We start from the raw sequence: 17575 nt of genomic DNA, 5'->3' as shown, positions 1-17575 counted from the left end.
TTCTTTTCAAATGTAGTCCTATTCTGAGGTACCGGGGTTATGACTTCAAATATAGATTTGGGTGGGACACAGTTCAGCCCATAGCAGCGCAGCCAGAGGAGCACATGTCTCCTCACACCTGGGGGTATAAGCTTTCACTCCAAGTCAGAGCCATGTCCCTGGCCTCTCGTGAAGGTGACTGACTGCCCATGGGCCTGTTCAGCTCAGCGCCTCCTACCAAGTGGGGGAAAACTCTGTAGCCACGTGGGCATGTGTAGAAGATGGTGTGTGTCTGCTGGGGCTGACTGGCTGAAAGGGCCCCCCGAACTACAAAGCTGTGAAATTCTGTATTTCAAAAGTATGTCCAGGCCGAAACAGTTTGGCTCAGTGGATAGAGCATCAGCCTACGGACTGAAAGGTCCCAGGTTCAATTCCAGTCAAGGGCATATACCTTGGTTGTGGGCACATCCCCAGTAGGGGTTGTGCAAGAGGCAGCTGATAGATGTTTCTCTCTCATGGATGTTTCTGACTCTCTCTATATATTTTTTAAAAAGTATGTCCAGGGAATACAAGTTATGAGATGATGTGGAAAGGGGAAGGGCCAAGAGATGGGGTGATGGAAATGGAAGCTGGACTTCGGTCCCGAACTCTGCTCATCCTGAAGTCAAAGGCCCTCGCCTTAGTCCTGCGAATGAAGCCGTTGCCTCGTGTGAGAGTGACGAGCCTCCCTCCACATGATCACGTGGGCCACAGAGCGTGGCTCTCCTCCTCTCCTAGAAGCATAAATTAAGCCTGTTTTGCACTCATCTGCTCGCCAGGTCTTGGCAGCCTTCTCCGGACCTTGGGGCTCTTTGAGTACTTACAGTCTTTGTTCAAATAAGCAGCCTCCCGATGGCTGGCCCAGATGTGAGGCCCACATCTGGAAACTATCCCTGGTCTTGGCCCAGGCGTTCAGGCTCAGGAGATGTGTGTGCGTCAGGTACAGCCACACCCCGCCTGGCCATCCCCACACAAGGCCCCTCGCAGGGCAGAGGTCTCAGGGCTGAAGGCCGGGTTAGGGACAGTATGTGTGAGATCCTGACAGCGGCACATCTGTGTCTCTTCCTACGGTCCTTCCTTGGGTTTCTCGGCAGGGCCCCCGTTCCAGGCCTGTCTGGAGCATCCAGCCGAGCATGTCACTGCGTCTCGCCAATGCCTCCGTCCACTTGGCTCAGCACTCAGGTGGAAATGGTTGTCCAAGCCTGGGACTGGGTCTTCAAGTTTGGAAATTTATACCTGAGGTTTACAGTGCAGGTCTGAGGGTGGATTATTTCTACATCAGCAAATGCTTAAGTCAGAAGGGGCTCTTCTTCTTAGAGAAAACGCTGTGCTGAAAATACCGCACGACTCACTTGGACCAGTGGTGGCTACCCAAGGACTAGAAAGCTCTGCTTGCACCCCAAGAGCAGTTAGTACCACTGGGCGTTCTGTGCACAGGAAGAAGGTGGCGTTTCTGGCTCATCTAGAGTTTGAGCAAATGCTTGTATCAGGCTCTTGTGCCCAGCAGTGGGCCGCTATCAACTGGTCTGAGCCACGAAGGATCCTCACTGATGTGCTTACCTGGCCTGAACTAATGTTTTCTAATTCCTTGAAAGCATTTTAAAAATTTCTTGAGTGAATGGGAGGGAACACTTTGTAACCTATATTAATATCTATTTGCGGTGCCTTACAACCGAAACTATAATGAAATAATAAAACTGAAAAAATATTTTTTTTGAGTGGAAAAATTTAAAAATACAAATAAAACAAAACAAAAAAGTTATTCCTCAAAACTCAATATCAGAGGTAGCCACTGTTAATGCTTTGGTTTATAGACCGCCGAACCTTCTCTCATGTGTATGTGTAAAGACTTTCTAAAGAGTGAAAAGCCATCATTCTTGCATACCGTTCTATCACCTGCTTGTCATCCAACAGCTCATAACATTTCCAGGTCAGAAACGGACCTTCCCCCGGTGGCCTCAGGAGCGGGCCTGCTGCTCAGGAGAGACCGAAGGTCAGAGGTGCTTCTGGCTGTCACGTGCGGGGCGTGGGACAGGCTGGGTGGGGGCATGTGAGTGACATTTAAAGGCCAGGGACCAGGAAGTTAGGTGTTCTGCAATGTTTAGTCTAACTCAGATTTTGAATGTCCTGATGGATATTCATGGAAGTGAAAAAAGAAAAAAACCTGTTTAGAATGATTTTAGCCTAAAACCCAACTCGGCTTTACACATAAACACAAAGCTTTTTGGCATGGTCTTAGTATACACTGAGTTTTATAACAATGCAACTAATGAGTTTTGTTTTGTTTACACTCTCGACTATGAATTGTCGGCTCAACCATTTGGAAAATCTCCTCGGCCACGGCACAGCCGCTCCCCACCACCTGGATGGCCTGCGCCGGAGCTTGGCGCTCACAGCACGTACGTGGGAACGTGTTTGTTTCCAAATGTCAGAGACAGAAAGTGTCTACAGACCTTTAGGGAAACACTGTCTTACTTGTATTAAGTCCAAATTTACTTAAAAGTAGATTCAAGCATCTGGCTTCTTCAGTATATCCTCAAATGTAGTTGTGCCTACAAATATGCAAATCAAAACTTCTCTCGCAGTTTTGTATACCTCTTCTAAGCCCTGCTCTCCACCTTTGGGGCTGGAAACCTCCAAGTTACAGCTTCCAGATTCCTTCCCGTTTGACTTCCCTGAGGGTTTGCCAACGGGAGGCACTGGGGAGGTAGGAAGAAGTCAGGGAGACACCATTTCCTGCTGGCTTTGGGTTGCCTTGGGTGCAAAGCGTGAGGTGTACACAGTGCATGGTGTGCAGCACTGTGTGAGGTGTGCACAGTGCAAAGTGTGCACAGTGTGAGGTGTGCAGCATTGTGTGAGGTGTGCACAGTGCATGGCATGCATAGTGTGAGGTGTGCACAGTGTGAGCTGTGCACAGTGTCAGGTGTGTACAGTGCGAGATGTGCACAGTGTGTGATGAACACAGTGCATGGCATGCACAATATGAGGTGTGTACAGTTTTCCCACAGGCTAATTGATATAAATAAGAGGTGTCAGTGGCATCTGATTGATGATATAGCACAATGGTATCAAAGGAAATATTTTATTCAAGGATCTGCTGTATAGTATCACATATTTGAAAGTTGCTAAGGGAGTAGATCTTTAAAGTTATCATCACAAGAAAAATATTTTTGTAACTATTTGTGGTGATAGCTGTTAGCTGGACTTATTGTAGGGATCATCTTCAATATATACAAATATCAGGTCATTATGTTGTACACTGGAAACTAATTTAATGTTATGTGTCAACTATGCCTCAATTTAAAAAATTATGCGCATATATATATATGATATATATGCGCATAATTTTTTAAAAGTTACATTTATAGATTACATTTATAGATTATATATATATATATATATATATATATATATATATATAATCTATAAATGTAACTTTGGGTTTAAAGGGGGTTAGTACAGAATACTTATTATTATAAAGAAGTGGCATTGTGCATGATAGAGTTGAAAAAAACTCATCTATGTCCTCATTGTAGTGACTGTATCTTTCCCACATTCCCCTATTGTTTGATGTTGAGAATTACTTCAGGCTTTTCACGATGACAATGCCATTCAATGAAGATCCTGGTACTTGGAGTTTCTAGTGCACTTAGAAACGTCTAAGGGCAACCTTTTCTAATAACACTCAGTTCTGTTACTGTCTCATCTCCTCCTGGATGTGGGTTTTCATAAATAGACCAACAGAAATTGCACTGGCAGAATATGCCATGGCAGCTCTGAGGACCAGCGTGCGGGTGGCAGCTGGGAGCCATGGGAGGGGCTGTGCAAGGGGCTGAGGAGGGGCAGGAAGGCCGCGGACACACGTTGTCCCTGCTCCCTGGTCCAGGCCAGCTCAGCCCCCACCTCCAAGGCTGGAGAGCCGCCCGGTGCTCTGAGCAGCCAGCAGGAGGCTCAGCCCCACCAGCTGCATTCAACTTCCCTGGAAAAGCCCGAGTCACAGGAAAATGTGCAATGGTCAGAGGGTGCAGAAGCTGCGGCTGGGAGTAAACACAGAACCCTGACTCAACCTCTGCTCAAGATCCTCACCTTGAAAGCAAAGACACCTCTGAGCAAAGAGCCATAGCTTTGCTTTCAGGCTTAGGATTCTGAATGTACAGGTCTTCAGAAGGAAGCTACTGTTGTTTAAAGGGCTTAGCCCAAGTTTCTACACAGAGACATAAACGGTCTAGTTTTCATAGCAAGCCGGAGGAGATGATTATCAGTTAACTCTTCATCTTCCCACCATAGTTCATGACTCCACCTGAATCAGACATCTCATGCAATCCTCGGATTCCCCTTCCATTCACCCACCAGAACATGACACTCATTAAATCCAACCGATTGGTCAGCCAGCAGTTTCTGGAAGCTGTCACTTCTCTCCACCCAGATGTCGCCATGACCTCTAACTCATCCCAGGGGTGACATCAACACTTTAGTTAACTTTCTTCAGTTCTTCACTTTCAATTCTTCATATTCTAGCCAGAGTAAGCTTTCTTGGAATCAAATGTGACCATGTGAACGATGGCAAACCTTCAGGCCTTCCTAATTTTAGTTTTTATTTTAAAAAAATATATATTTTTACAGAGAGGAAGGGAGAGGGATAGAGAGTTAGAAATATCAGTGAGAGAGAAACATCCATCAGCGGCCTCCTGCACACTTCCTATTGGGGATATGCTCACAACCAAGGTACATGCCCTTGAATGGAATTGAACCTGGGACCTCTCAGTCTGCAGACCAACTGACTATCCATTGAGCCACATCAGTCGGGGCCCTTCCTAATTTTAAGATAAAGTCCAAAGTCCTAAGTCTCAATTGGTCTTCATCTCTATTTCCTATCAAGTTTCTTTATTTGCCCTTCTTCCCTTCCCATTCCCCGCCCACCCGTAGGTAAATGATTCCACTTGATTGATAGTAATGGTAACATCTAATGTGTGGGGGAAATATTAGGATTAAATAATAGACATCGTAGCACACAGTAGGGAAGGGCATAACTGGAGTTGAAACTTTCTAAGGTTCTCAACAGGAGCATAATGTGATTAAGTTTTGTTAAGCAAGTATGCCAGCACTAGAAAAACCACTGAACAAAGAAAGGGGGGTATTGCACATAATTTCCAAATAAGTGGGGGGAGGAGGAGAGAAATAATATTATTAAAAAAAAAAAAAGAAAACATTTTAAAGAGAGAAAGAATAATAACAACAAAAAAGAAAATAGTATAAAAATAAAAAGCATATATTACTATGGTGGATAAAGATCCAAATATATTAGTAATCCCAATAAATGCAAAAGGACTAAACTCTTCATTGAAAAGACAAAGATTGTCAGACTGGATAAAATATAAGGCCCAAATATATGCTGTTTAAAAGGAATACTTTTTTAAAAAAAGAATCATTGCCATTTCTTTCTCTTTTTTTAATATATTTTTTATTGATTTCAGAGAGGAAGGGACAGGGAAAAAGAGATAGAAACATCAATGATGAGAGAGAATCATTGATCGGCTGCCTCCTGTATTCCCCCTACTGGGGATCGAGTCTGCAACCCAGACATGTGCCCTTGACTGAAATTGAATCCAAGACCCTTTAGTCTGCAGGCTGATGCTCTATCTGCTGAGCCAAACTGGCTAGGCCGCTAGGGCATAAAAAAAGATACTTCTTAAATATAAGAATACAATAAGATTAAAAGTCAAAGGATGTAAAAATTATATGCTAAGGAAATACTAACTGAGAAATCAAGAAAGAATATTAACATTAGCCTAAGTAAACTTTAAGATAAAAAGCATTACTAAAGATAAAAGGTCATGACTTAATGAATTATAAAAGGTCTAATTTTCCAGAAATAGATAATGGTTCTAAATTTAAATACAACTAATAATAGAAACTCCAACATACATAAAACGAAAATTCACAGCTCTACAGGAGAAACTGCCAAATTTATCACATCCCTAAGAAATTTTCATGTACCTATTTTGGTAACTATTTCAAAAGATTGATATTATATAAACTATAATCTTTAATTCAATTAAATTAGAAATAAAAGAGATAACTAAAAAAACCCATGCATTTGGAAACATATATAAAACTTTAAAAATTTATTCACATATTAAAACAAAATCACAATCAAAATGAGAAAATATTCAAAACTAAGTAGTTACTAAAAATTATGCAGCAAAATTTGTCAGCCAAAGGGGTAGAGAACAATTTTAGATTTAGGTGTTTGTTTATATTAGAAAAGAAGAAAAATCTAAAACTTCATAAGCTAAAGAGCCAACTTATGAATCATAAAATAAATAGCATAAGTCCAAAGAAAGAAGAAAACTAATAAAAGAAAAAACAGAAACTAGTGAAACAGAAAATAAATATTAAAGAGGATTGATAAAGCCAAGAGGTTTTGTTTTGTTTTGCTTCACTTTGGGGAAAAAATCTAGAAATATTAACTAAGGAAAAAAAAAAAGAAAAAAATTAAAGAAACACAAATAGCAATAGGAACTTAAAAGGGAATTATAACTACAGCTACTACAGAGGTTCAACAGATAACCAGAGGATGTAAGCAAGTGAGTGGTCATGTTGCTAATCAGTGACTTTGGATAAGTTCTCCCATGAAATGCTTAAATTAGCTGATCTCGAATATCCCATAAAGCAGTGATTCTCACAAATTAATAGTGATTTTATTAAAATGAAGATTCTCACTCAGTAAGTGCTGTAGATGTGCTGGGCCAAATTTGAGCAGCCAAGGCCTTAAGACATTGTCATCCTACATGCTGATGTCACTTCTTTTTAGACAGAGTCTATCCTGCACTCTGAGCTGTCTATTTTTTTAGCACTCACTCCCCAACTCCCTGATCCTTCCCGTGCCACCCAGATATAGTGAAACTAAGACTCAACCAAGTCAAAACCTGAAATAATCCTTAAAGAAGCAGGAAAAACATAAAAACAACTACAAGTTGCAACTAAAAGGACATCAATTCCAAAAGAGAACATCTACAATTAAACTCCCCCTTTTCCCCCTGTCGTCTGTTTTTTGTTTTGTTCTTTTTAGATAAACCAATTTCCTCTATATTATTGGAAAAGGGTGAAAAGTGCTATGTAGGCATATTGTCTACCAATAATTTACCATGTGATGACATACAATTGTATAATGCATTCATTGACAATAAACAGTATAAAAATTTCTCTTTTAACTATGTAAGTGGAATTTCTGTCTGTTTTCCTGCAATGTTTCAGAGGCTTATCTTGGTTATCCCAATATCATTCATGGATAAATCAAGTTAGTTTGATGTGCACTGTGGGAGGAAAAAAGTCTCTTTTGTAATGCCTTCTAAAGCATGAACTTTAACTTCAAATTCCCTTTGTGTAAGTCAAGGAGAAACTGATTAAGTCATTTTGCTTGAGTACACAAAGAGATTTTTTTTTTAAACTTACAGTTTCTTACAATAATACGGGTTGTCAGTTTTAATATTTAAGCTCACATTTGGAGGGGAAAGATATTTATATATATATATATATATATATATATATATATATATATATATATACACACACACACACACACACACACACAACCTGGCAAATATTAGTATGTATAACCTGTCCCCAAATATCTGGAACCAAGTAGAAATGAAAGAAAGAAAGAAAGAAAGAAAGAGAGAGAGAGAGAGAGAGAGAGAGAGAGAGAGAGAGAGAGAGAGGAGGGAGGGAGGAAGAGTGGGAAGAAGGAAGAGATGAAGGAAGAAAGTTGTTCTGAGTATCCCAGAATGTGTGTAAGCTTTTTACTAAAGTGTGACAGTCACTGGTGTGACTGCCACCCTGGGCATCACTCCTTTTGTTGCTGCTTGTCAGGGCTGGAGGAGCAGGAGGAGAACTTGGATAGAGGTCAGGACCTCACTGTAACATTACAAGCAATGGCTGTCTTTCATGCTGTCTTCAGCTCAGTTCTAATTAGTAGCACCTCAACATAAAACTTGAACTAGACCCAAGTAAGCTATTTACCCAAGGTAAGCAGGTTATACATGATTCTAAGACACCAAGTACTGGATAACCTGAGTGAGAGACCCATGGCCTAGACCACAAAGCCCCTAGCCACTGACAGCAGTTTTGTGGAGGCCTCTTGGTTGTTCATGGGACTATAGCACAGATCTTGGGGATCAAAGCCTGGCTACACACAGGGTAAGTGGGAAACCATTTTCCATGGAAAAAGAGAATGAGAGAAATCAGTTCTCAAGACTGTGTTTTCAAAACCTTAGCATAGGTTTCAGACCCCTCAATAAGTTTTATCAAGAAAATCTAGTAGAATATTGAATAACACTGATATGTTCTTAGACATATCTGGTTTAAGAATAGTGGCCCAGAAAAATGGCGTGTGAAAGTGTCCCCTCACGAGCCTCCTGGCTCTCTGGGGGGTAGGGTTTCTCCCACCCTTTTACCACTGAGCACTCTGAGGCCCACATAAGTGAGGTGACAGACCAGGGCCCAGGAATTGGTCAGCCCCTCTAGTCTTCCTGGGTCCTTCAAACTCCAGAGCTCATGACCTTTCTGCTCCACTCTGCTGCCCATCTTGCACTAGTAGCACAGTGACTCAGAGATGGATTTGTCCCTGTTGATTGCCAGTTATCTCTGAATAAATGTCACAAAATCATACATTTAATGAACTGCTCTGGTTGACCACACCTCGGGAATATGTCTGTTTTCACTCAGAAGTAGGTCTTTATGTGTTTAACGATCTCGTCACTGAAGCCTTTTAAACATAATCATTTGTGACTCTTTCCAAGGCCCATGAGAGGGAAAAACCTATCTTTCTTGTTCACAGCTAAATCCCATGGCTAGACAATTTCTGACACATAGTTTGTGTTCAATAGATATCTGTGATTAATTGTTTAAGAAACCCACTGGAAGTATTCATTAATGAGTGAATGAACAGGAAGTTAGGGAAGGACCAGAAAGATCAGCTATGAGGTCATACAATGGATCTGAACTATGACATAAGCCTAATTCTTGGATTGCTTATTCTGAATATTTTATATAACATAGACATAATAGAATATTTATATTTAAAATTAAAACGTGTAATCCCTGTATTATTTTCCTTGGGATGTTTTAATAATATATCACAAACTGAGTGGCTTAAAGCAACAGAAATTCTTGTCTCACAGTTCTTAAGGCTAGGCATTCAAGGTCAAGGTCTTGTAGGGTGGTTTCTTCTGAGGAATCATCAACAAATCCTGTCCTTGTACACACAACTTCAAATCAGCTTTTTCAGGGCTCTTAATACTGAACAACCAAGGATCCTCAGACACATGAGAGGAACCCCTAACACAAAGAAGCCCGGTGTAAAGAGCTGCAGAAAGGAAACTGGAGGAAGTGGAACTAATCAGGGATGAGAGAAATTGTTTAAATAATATCACAGAAACAAGAAAACTTTGCAGCTTTAAAGTGCTATAAAGTGGTAAGAATTAGGAATTAAGAATAAATTAAAACATACAAAACAGCCAAAAAAATTAACATGGGGGTTAATAAAGTTGAAGAAATCAATAAAAATGGCAAAAAGATGGAAAATATGAAAGAAAAGAAAAGACACATGGAAAGTTATTTCTGAAGGTTGAATATCTGACTAATAGGAGTTTCAGAAGAGAGAACAGAGAAAATGGACAGAAAAAAAAACATCGAGCCTTTTCTAGGACTCCACATTGAAACAGTGGACCCAAATAGCTAGCACAACAGGAAATTATCTACACTGCTGTGGACAACAGACATATGGAATTTATCCCTAGAAGTTTTCCAAGGAGAGGAAATAAGCATGTCATCCGACTGCTCAACACTGGATGCAGAAGATGGGGAAGCAGTGTCTTCTAAATCCTGAGAAAAATGAATTTAACCTAGAACTTAGCTCTCTACTAAGCTCACTCCAATGTGAGGCAAAATCAATTTCAGACATGCTAGCACTCAGAATCTCTACTTCCCATTCATTGTCAGAGGAGGCAAGTGGAGTTAATCCTCTGGAAAGATGAAGGCCGAGAGACAGAAGATCAGGGGGCTGACCTCGAGCAGGAGGACAGAGGTCCCAGGGAAAGAATGTTTTGGAAAAAAGGGCAATACCTAGAATAGAGAAGGCAGGTCACTACAACAAGATAAAAGACAGATGCATGGCAGAACTGATGGAGCATTTGAAACAAAATAAGTCATGCTCACATAGTCATACTTATATGTTTTAATTAAAATAGTGATCCATCATAACAGACACTACTAGTAGATACCATTGAAAACAGATAAATTAGGAACTAGCCAGATAATCACATCACACAGCGATGTGAAGGCTGTTGCTAGAAGCAATAACTCAGAGTTCAAAGTGATTACCTCCAGGTATTAGAACTCAAGTGCAGGGGAGGGGGCAAGGACTGCTTGATTTATTACCAGCCTTTGGGCACTATTTGATTTTTAACTCTATGTATCTATGACTTTGATAAAAAAAAAAATTAAAGCTAAAGGAAAACAACCACAGCGTGGTAAATACTACAGGCATCGTGTGGAGCAGAAAATGCTCTGAGTCTTGAGTGCTATATAAGATGGAAGAGGTTGGTTACACTTATGGGAGGCCAGACTTGAACCCACCTGTTTCATTCATTTGTTCACTCATCTGCCACCCTCCACACACTGTTCTAAGTCCTGGATCAGTAGCAGTGAATAAAGGGACCTGGAAAGTTCATGCCAGTGTAGTGCAAAGTATTAAGTGAACTACTACATTCATGTGTTTTCTTATATGTTAAATATTGACCTGGCCAGTCAATTCTGCTTAAATGAGTTAATGAATGGATGAACAATATAACCTATAGAATCCACAGCCATGAGAATAGACAGGTAGTCATGAGGACAAAGAGGATATTTTTGGATTTAAAGTATAAAGTAATTTCTCCTCTCATCAAATGGCAACGAGTATAGAGAAAATTTAGAAATCCAATATTCCGGACAGAAGATTCCTGGATCAACTCTTAGCTCAGTACCTGCATAGCCTTGGTTTAAACTTTATTTCTCAATATTACAAAAGTCTCATTTGTAAAATGGGACTAGCGATAATACCTTATCACAATGTCATAGGAATAAATGGAGCTTTGTAAACTGTAGAGCTGTATAAACAACTTGCTTTATCCTGAGGATTTTGAGTAGACTTAAATTACTTATAGAATGAATGGGAATTTAAAACCTTGGAGTTTATGAGATCCTTCTTCTCACTTGATATAAGAGGAAACTGAGGCCCAGAATGGGACAGTGGGCTACCTGTGGTCACACAGCCAGGCAGTACAGTATTGAGTCAGGCACTCATGTTTCCTGAGTTTGTTGCTCTTTCTATAAGATAGCCTTAGTGTCCCTATTGGGTTCAGAGGTTTCAATTTGGAGTCTTTGGAAGTCTGTACTGTAAAAGTGAAATTCTGTCATTTAAAAGTGAAAAAAAAAAAATCAAGAATGAAAGAATTCAAGATTTTGCATATCATAAAGTCCTAAGCCCTAATGAACAAGGATAGCTCTTGAATCCAACAGAATGTTCTGTCTTATTATGTGATGTGTCCATCTCTTATTTTTTAAGAGCAGAGAGCTGATGGCCACTGTGACTGCTTGATGAATTAATATAGCATCGTAAGTCTGCCACTCTGCTTTCTGGAGACTATGCAAGTGGGTATATAACACCATGCCGCCTTCTTATTACATCTTATAAAGGCTTTGGAAATCCCATTCAAAGCCATGAGTGTATTTCTATTATAGTAGAAAGTATAGCTCTATTCATTGTGTGCTTCTTTTATGCAAGGCATTGTGCTAAATCTTACACAATAGCTCACTCAATCCCTTGAACAACCATTTTTAAAAAGAGAAGGCTAAGGCTCAGAAGGTCAGCTGACCTTCCCAAGCCAGAGAGTAAGTAAGCTTCAAGGGTGAGATTTGAATCCAGGTAATGTCGTTCTAAGGTCCCTGTGTTTATCCTTAGACCATGTGGCAGAGAAGAAAGCTTGTTGCTAATGCACATGACTTAGAGTTTGATAATGTAGCTGGAAGAATAACTAAGGGTTTTGATGGTTTAAAAACTACTAAAATTGAAAAATTGTAGGGCAGACATGACTTTACTTAAAAAGGTGCTGGTTATATTTTACCTCCAATTAGATGACATCGTGCATCTTTGAGAGAAAATCCTCAGTTAACAAGAAAAATGTATATTAATCAAAGTTGGGGCAAAGATGAAGAAGGGCCTGAGAGGTTCACCTTTCTCTGAGGAAAACCTGGTCATGGCTGCTGTGTTACTTGCAGGAATAATGTGCAAAGCATTCAGAGATTTAGAATTCCACCAGGATTAGGAATGGTGGCTCAAATCTCCACTGGCTCCCTTGAAACCACACGACAGAAACCCACAATCTAAAAAAAACAAAACCAAACCACAATCTAAGTGTGCCTGCTAGCTTAGAGCCTTCACTAAGAGCTTACCAGAGCCCCACCCCTCTCCAACGTTTCTCTATATTTTAATTTTATATTTACAGTTATATTTCATACAAGTTTATATACTATATAATATATAACATATGTTTTGTATAACTCATATATACTATTCCTATTATTTTATATTTATTTTCTTAGGTAGATACCTAGGAGGCACTTGGGAACCACAGCAATCTGCTTGAAGAGAATCCAGTTGGAATTGACAGAGACCATAAGCCCAGGTAGCCTGTTTTCGGGGTATTTAGAAACAAAGGCCATCATCAGAGGCCCACCCTGGGTGACTTAAAAAAACTTGGACCCTTTCTTCAAGTCACTTAAATAAATGATCACATGCTTACCACAAGGGCCGGGAACCGTGCCAGGCACAGCGAGCCATTCAGAGATGCTTTGGCTCTGAGTTTCTTATAGTGGATTCAAGGGGAAGAAACTTCTGTGGTGGCTCTTTCCAACGTGTCTTCTGGAACCTGCCTAAGCTGGTAAGATCTGCGCCCACTCCAGCTGTAGGTAGCAGCTGAGACTGTGGTGTTGTGGTTGCAAGCTGGAATCTACGAAACTCCATGAACCAGAAGCTGCGCTGGGGCCCTGTAGGTTTTCTATAGTAGGCATGTTCAGAATTTCCTATTTTCATTTTGTTGCTAAATTTTAAAAATCTTTTTTTTTCTTTGTTAAGGTATTACATAGGTGTCCTTATCGCCCTATTGCCCTCCCACGCTCCCATTCATGCCCTCACCCCCCCTGTTTTTTGTGTCCATTGGTTAGCCTTATGTGCCTGCATACAAGTCCTTTGGTTTATCTCTCTTCCTTACCTCCACCCTCCCCTACCTTCCCTCTGAGATTTGATGGTCTACCAGGCGTCCTCAAACTTTTTAAGTGGGGGCCAGATCACGGTCCCTCAGAGAGCTGGAGGGCTGGACTATATGAACTACTACAATAATTCCTACTGTAACACCTCGGCTGCGCCCACTGCCCAAAAAACCTGGTGGGCCGGATCAGACTCCTCTGCGGGCCGCACGTGGCCCGCGGGCCGTAGTTTGAAGACGCCTGGATACTTCTCTGTCTCTGGATCTGTTTTGTTCATCAGTTTATGTTGTTCATTATATTCCACAAATGAGTGAGATCATGTGATATTTATCTTTCTCTGACTGGCTTACTTCACTTAGCATAATGCTGTCCAGTTCCATCCATGCTGTTGCAAATGGTAAGAACTCCTTTTTTTTTTTTTTTTACAGGAGCATAGTATTCCATTGTGTAGATGTACCACAGTTTTTTAATCCACTCATCTGCTGATGGGCACTTAGGCTGTTTCCAAATCTTAGCTATGGTGAATTGTGCCACTATATCCTTTCTGATTAGAGTTTCAGTGGAAGTGAATTCCGGGTCATCTAATGAGCACTTTAAAGCTAAATCCACTCCACGATGAGGTGCCTGCATCCATATGTATAATCTTTTTTTGTCACTGAGGAGCCTGTAATCGTCCTGACCTGTTGAGACAAGAACCGTGGGATCTGGCAGAGGGGTTCTCAGCAGGTGAAGCCCAGTGACATCACCCGTGCTGACTGTCCCAGTCAGTGAGTCGTTTTGTGGCCCGGGAATATGGGCATGTCAACATGAAAGCAAAACAGTGCACCCCAAACCCTGCCAAACAACAGCAGCCATTTCGCTTTAGTAAAACAATGCCAGCAGTTGTGCTAAAAATTTACTTATGTTGGTTTTGTGGTTTATTTTTAATTTGTCAATCTGTTTTTATAATTCTATGTATAAGAACTATAAATATGGGTTAAATATGGAGTTTTGTATTTGTAAGTAAAATTACTGTAGAAATAATTTAAGCCAGCAGTGGGGATCCACACAACACTTTTCCTTTAAAAGGGTTTTCAAGTAGCTCAAACTTACACACACAGGTAGCAGAAAAGGGGGTGTTTCATCAATCCCGTGGCTCATTCGCAGAAGCACAGGGAAGGCGAGAGGAAAACTGTCCTATGTGATGTCAAGAAGTCTGATTTTCCTGCAGCAATGATTTCAAAATTATTATTGTAACTTATATAATAACTAGTGGCCCAGTGCATGAAATTCATGCACATTAAAAGGGATTAATTAGAGGAAATATTTTAATATTTCCATTTGCCCTTTCTGTACATACAAGTGTTAGAGATGAAAGAAAATTAGTAAAATGTATATGAAAATCTCCCTCCTGTCAGAATCTGGGGCATGCTGCAGGACCTAGAGTTAAGTCCCCACACACCACCTGCATGCACTTCATAAACACAGGAGACCCAGACCCAGCCAGCTCAACCTCCACTGGGGGACCCTGCTGGCCCCACCCCTGTCAAGCCCCTCTGGGTGGGGGGCTCACTCTCAGGTCCCCCGCCAAGTCCCACTGGGCAGGGGTGCAGCCTCAGGTCCCCCACTTTGATGCTGCAGCAAGGGGTATGCCCTGAGGTCCCCTGTTAAGCCCCGCCAGGAGGGGTGGCGTGGCCTGAGTTCCCCGGGCCCACCACTAGGGTGGGGCACAGCCTGAGGTCGCCAGGGCAGGTGCCAGGGTGGGGACACCTCCTGAGAAGTCCCTCAAGCCCTGCCAGCTAGAGGGTGCAGGCAAGGTCCTCAGTCAAGTCCCACCAGGTGAGAGACATGGCCTGAGGTCCCTGTCAAGCCCCACAGGGCGGGGGATGTGGTCTGAGGTCCCTCATCCTGGCCAGGTGCCATGCAGCCTCAGGTCTCTGCTGTTTGGTTGTGACATTATGGCGTCCTGGCTAATTTGTATATTCCTCTATTATATAGATAGACGAAAACAAAACTGGATACTCCCTCATACATTTTTTTAGTTGACAAATTTTTCATTGTAAGTCACGATAGTCATAAAAGATATATGTTACAATGTTCTGTAAATACTGGCACTTAAAAAACAGTTACAGAATTCTTTGAAATACATATAATGAAGTCTAAATACACTGAGAGTTGGAAATAACCATTATTCATTTAAAAGATGGGAACCACTCTTCTTGAACTCTCAGAACATTGAAATCATTCCTTTTCTTCCTGAACACCCATTTCCTTTCTATGATACTTTTCCCACAGAATTGTATCCTAACATTATATCTTTATGCTCGAAAACAGTAACTATCACCACCCTACCTCCTGCCACATATTTGTGCATAGAAATTAAAAAAAAAAAAACTTTGGTTTATAAACAATGGAAATTTGTTTCTCACAGAAATTCAAATTTTAAACTGTTTATATTTTCAGTGACCATAAGACACTAAGCATTCCTTTTTTATCCAGATTGAGTGATTGCTACAATTATTATTTGTTTGCGACTGATCAAAACAACATGCATATATTGCAAATGTTGATATATAGTGATTGCACATACAAGTAAAATGTCACTGGGAATGCCTCTCTTAAAGAGATGGATTCATCATAGGTGAACGGTGCTGATTGCTAGAGGAATACAAGCTTCTGCTTCAGTTCTCCTAGTTCTCATTCTCATGTGTGTGAGCTCCACAAGCTCTGGGCCCAGAAACAAACAGCAGGCATTTGTTACAGTAATGGCACTCAGCTCTTTGAACTCCTTCCAAGCGATACTTCAAAAATCACACACTAATCCATCTTCAAAAATTATTTTTATTAATCTGTCAGCTAACAATTAGGTCCTCCTTCAATTATATTAAAAGAAAAAAATAATGGGGGAGGGATCATCTGCTTTACAGAAAGATATGTTATCCAGTCACCAGAATCATTTAGTTTCTCAATTTGGGGGAAAATTTAACCAAACAAACTCTAAGATTTAGCAATTTGTAATTAAGTACATTAAAATCTATCCCGTAGGCATTTTATATTACCCTATATTGCCAGAAAGATTTAGGAAATTCTAGTAACTGTTCATTTCAATATGCCTTCCTAATAGAATGTTTCTAATAAAATGCTTTCACCTTATCAAGGACTTTCAGTCTATTTTATCCAAGACATCAGAGCAACCACTTAGCACAACTAATGTCTGGAAAATGAACTGACAAAGTCAGTCCTCGGATTTGTCCAATCCATCAGCTTCCTGTTAGAAAGAATCCACCTTCTTTCTTCAGTTCAAATGGATACAAGCTGAGCTGTGTCTTCAGGAGGACGTCTCACTTCACAGGGAGCCATAGGAGGAGGCATCCAAGTTTCTGTGCCTCCCACCATGACCCCCACCATACCCCACCCTGCCTCACCCAAGCCAGAACTCTGTCAGCAGTTAGAGAATAAAAGAGAGAGATGTTTAAAATAGTCTGAACAGTGAACTTGGATAACAACCCTAGCTCTGAAGTTATGCTCCCTCTTAAAGAAATATGTGGAGACAACCAGTGTAGGATGCCTGATGAAATATGAGTGTGTCTGATTACGCTTGGCGTGGCACTCCAGTTTACATTCTGGGGCACCCTTAGAGGCTCACTTTTCTTCTGCAAATGTCAGAGGGTGAGGAGTGCCAGGGCAGAGCAGTGCCAGCCAGTTTCCAGAGGAAGTTAGGGACCTGGGAATATATTTGTGTTTGCTGAGGTCTGAAATGCCTAGTGCTGCAGGGACTTCCAGGGATGGTAGGAAGACTTGGGTGGACAGAAGTACATCCCCAGGCCCCTAATTTTCTTGAGAGTCTTTCCCACACTGATCTGCCTACCAGAGTTTCTGACATCATCCAAAAAATTAGACAGTGGCCCATCTACATCCTACTATGTTCCTGTGACCCTACTATGCTCCTGGATGAGGCCCAGGCTCTGGCCCTGCATCCTCTCCAACCACACTTAGGGACGGGAACAATCAGGTTAGTGGTGCCTTTGAAGACCAGACTTAGAATGCACCAAGGATTGCAAGTTGGAGCCAAATGATTTCAAGTAGCTTCTGATCTGAAAGACAATGCATCTTCTGATATAGTACTGCAAATGTTGTTCAGCCTTAAAAAAGGATCAAAATCATTACTGGTCAAGGTTCTAATTCAAATTGTGGGGGAATCTCTTTGCTAGATTCACAGTCAGTGGTTTTGGAACTGGCAGGAAAATTCATTAATCAAGAAAAGTGAACC

General features: G+C 41.1%; 1 protein-coding gene across 1 annotated transcript in view; it reads left to right on the top strand.

Moving 5' to 3' along the window:
- PHLPP1 (PH domain and leucine rich repeat protein phosphatase 1) overlaps positions 1–12746 on the top strand; it is a 227594-nt gene extending 214848 nt beyond the window's left edge. The window contains exon 18 of the mRNA XM_036419873.2: positions 12668–12746. Coding sequence (XP_036275766.1) covers positions 12668–12707 — 40 coding nt within the window. The 3' untranslated portion in view covers positions 12708–12746. The remainder of the gene's footprint in view (positions 1–12667) is intronic.
- Positions 12747–17575: the final 4829 nt, after the last annotated feature.

This window comes from Pipistrellus kuhlii, unplaced genomic scaffold, assembly GCF_014108245.1.
Source record: "Pipistrellus kuhlii isolate mPipKuh1 unplaced genomic scaffold, mPipKuh1.p scaffold_m20_p_6, whole genome shotgun sequence".
NCBI classification, from domain to species: Eukaryota; Metazoa; Chordata; class Mammalia; order Chiroptera; family Vespertilionidae; genus Pipistrellus; species Pipistrellus kuhlii.
The sequence above is the reverse complement of the archived record's forward strand: the minus strand, read 5'-3'. Positions and strand labels throughout refer to the sequence as shown.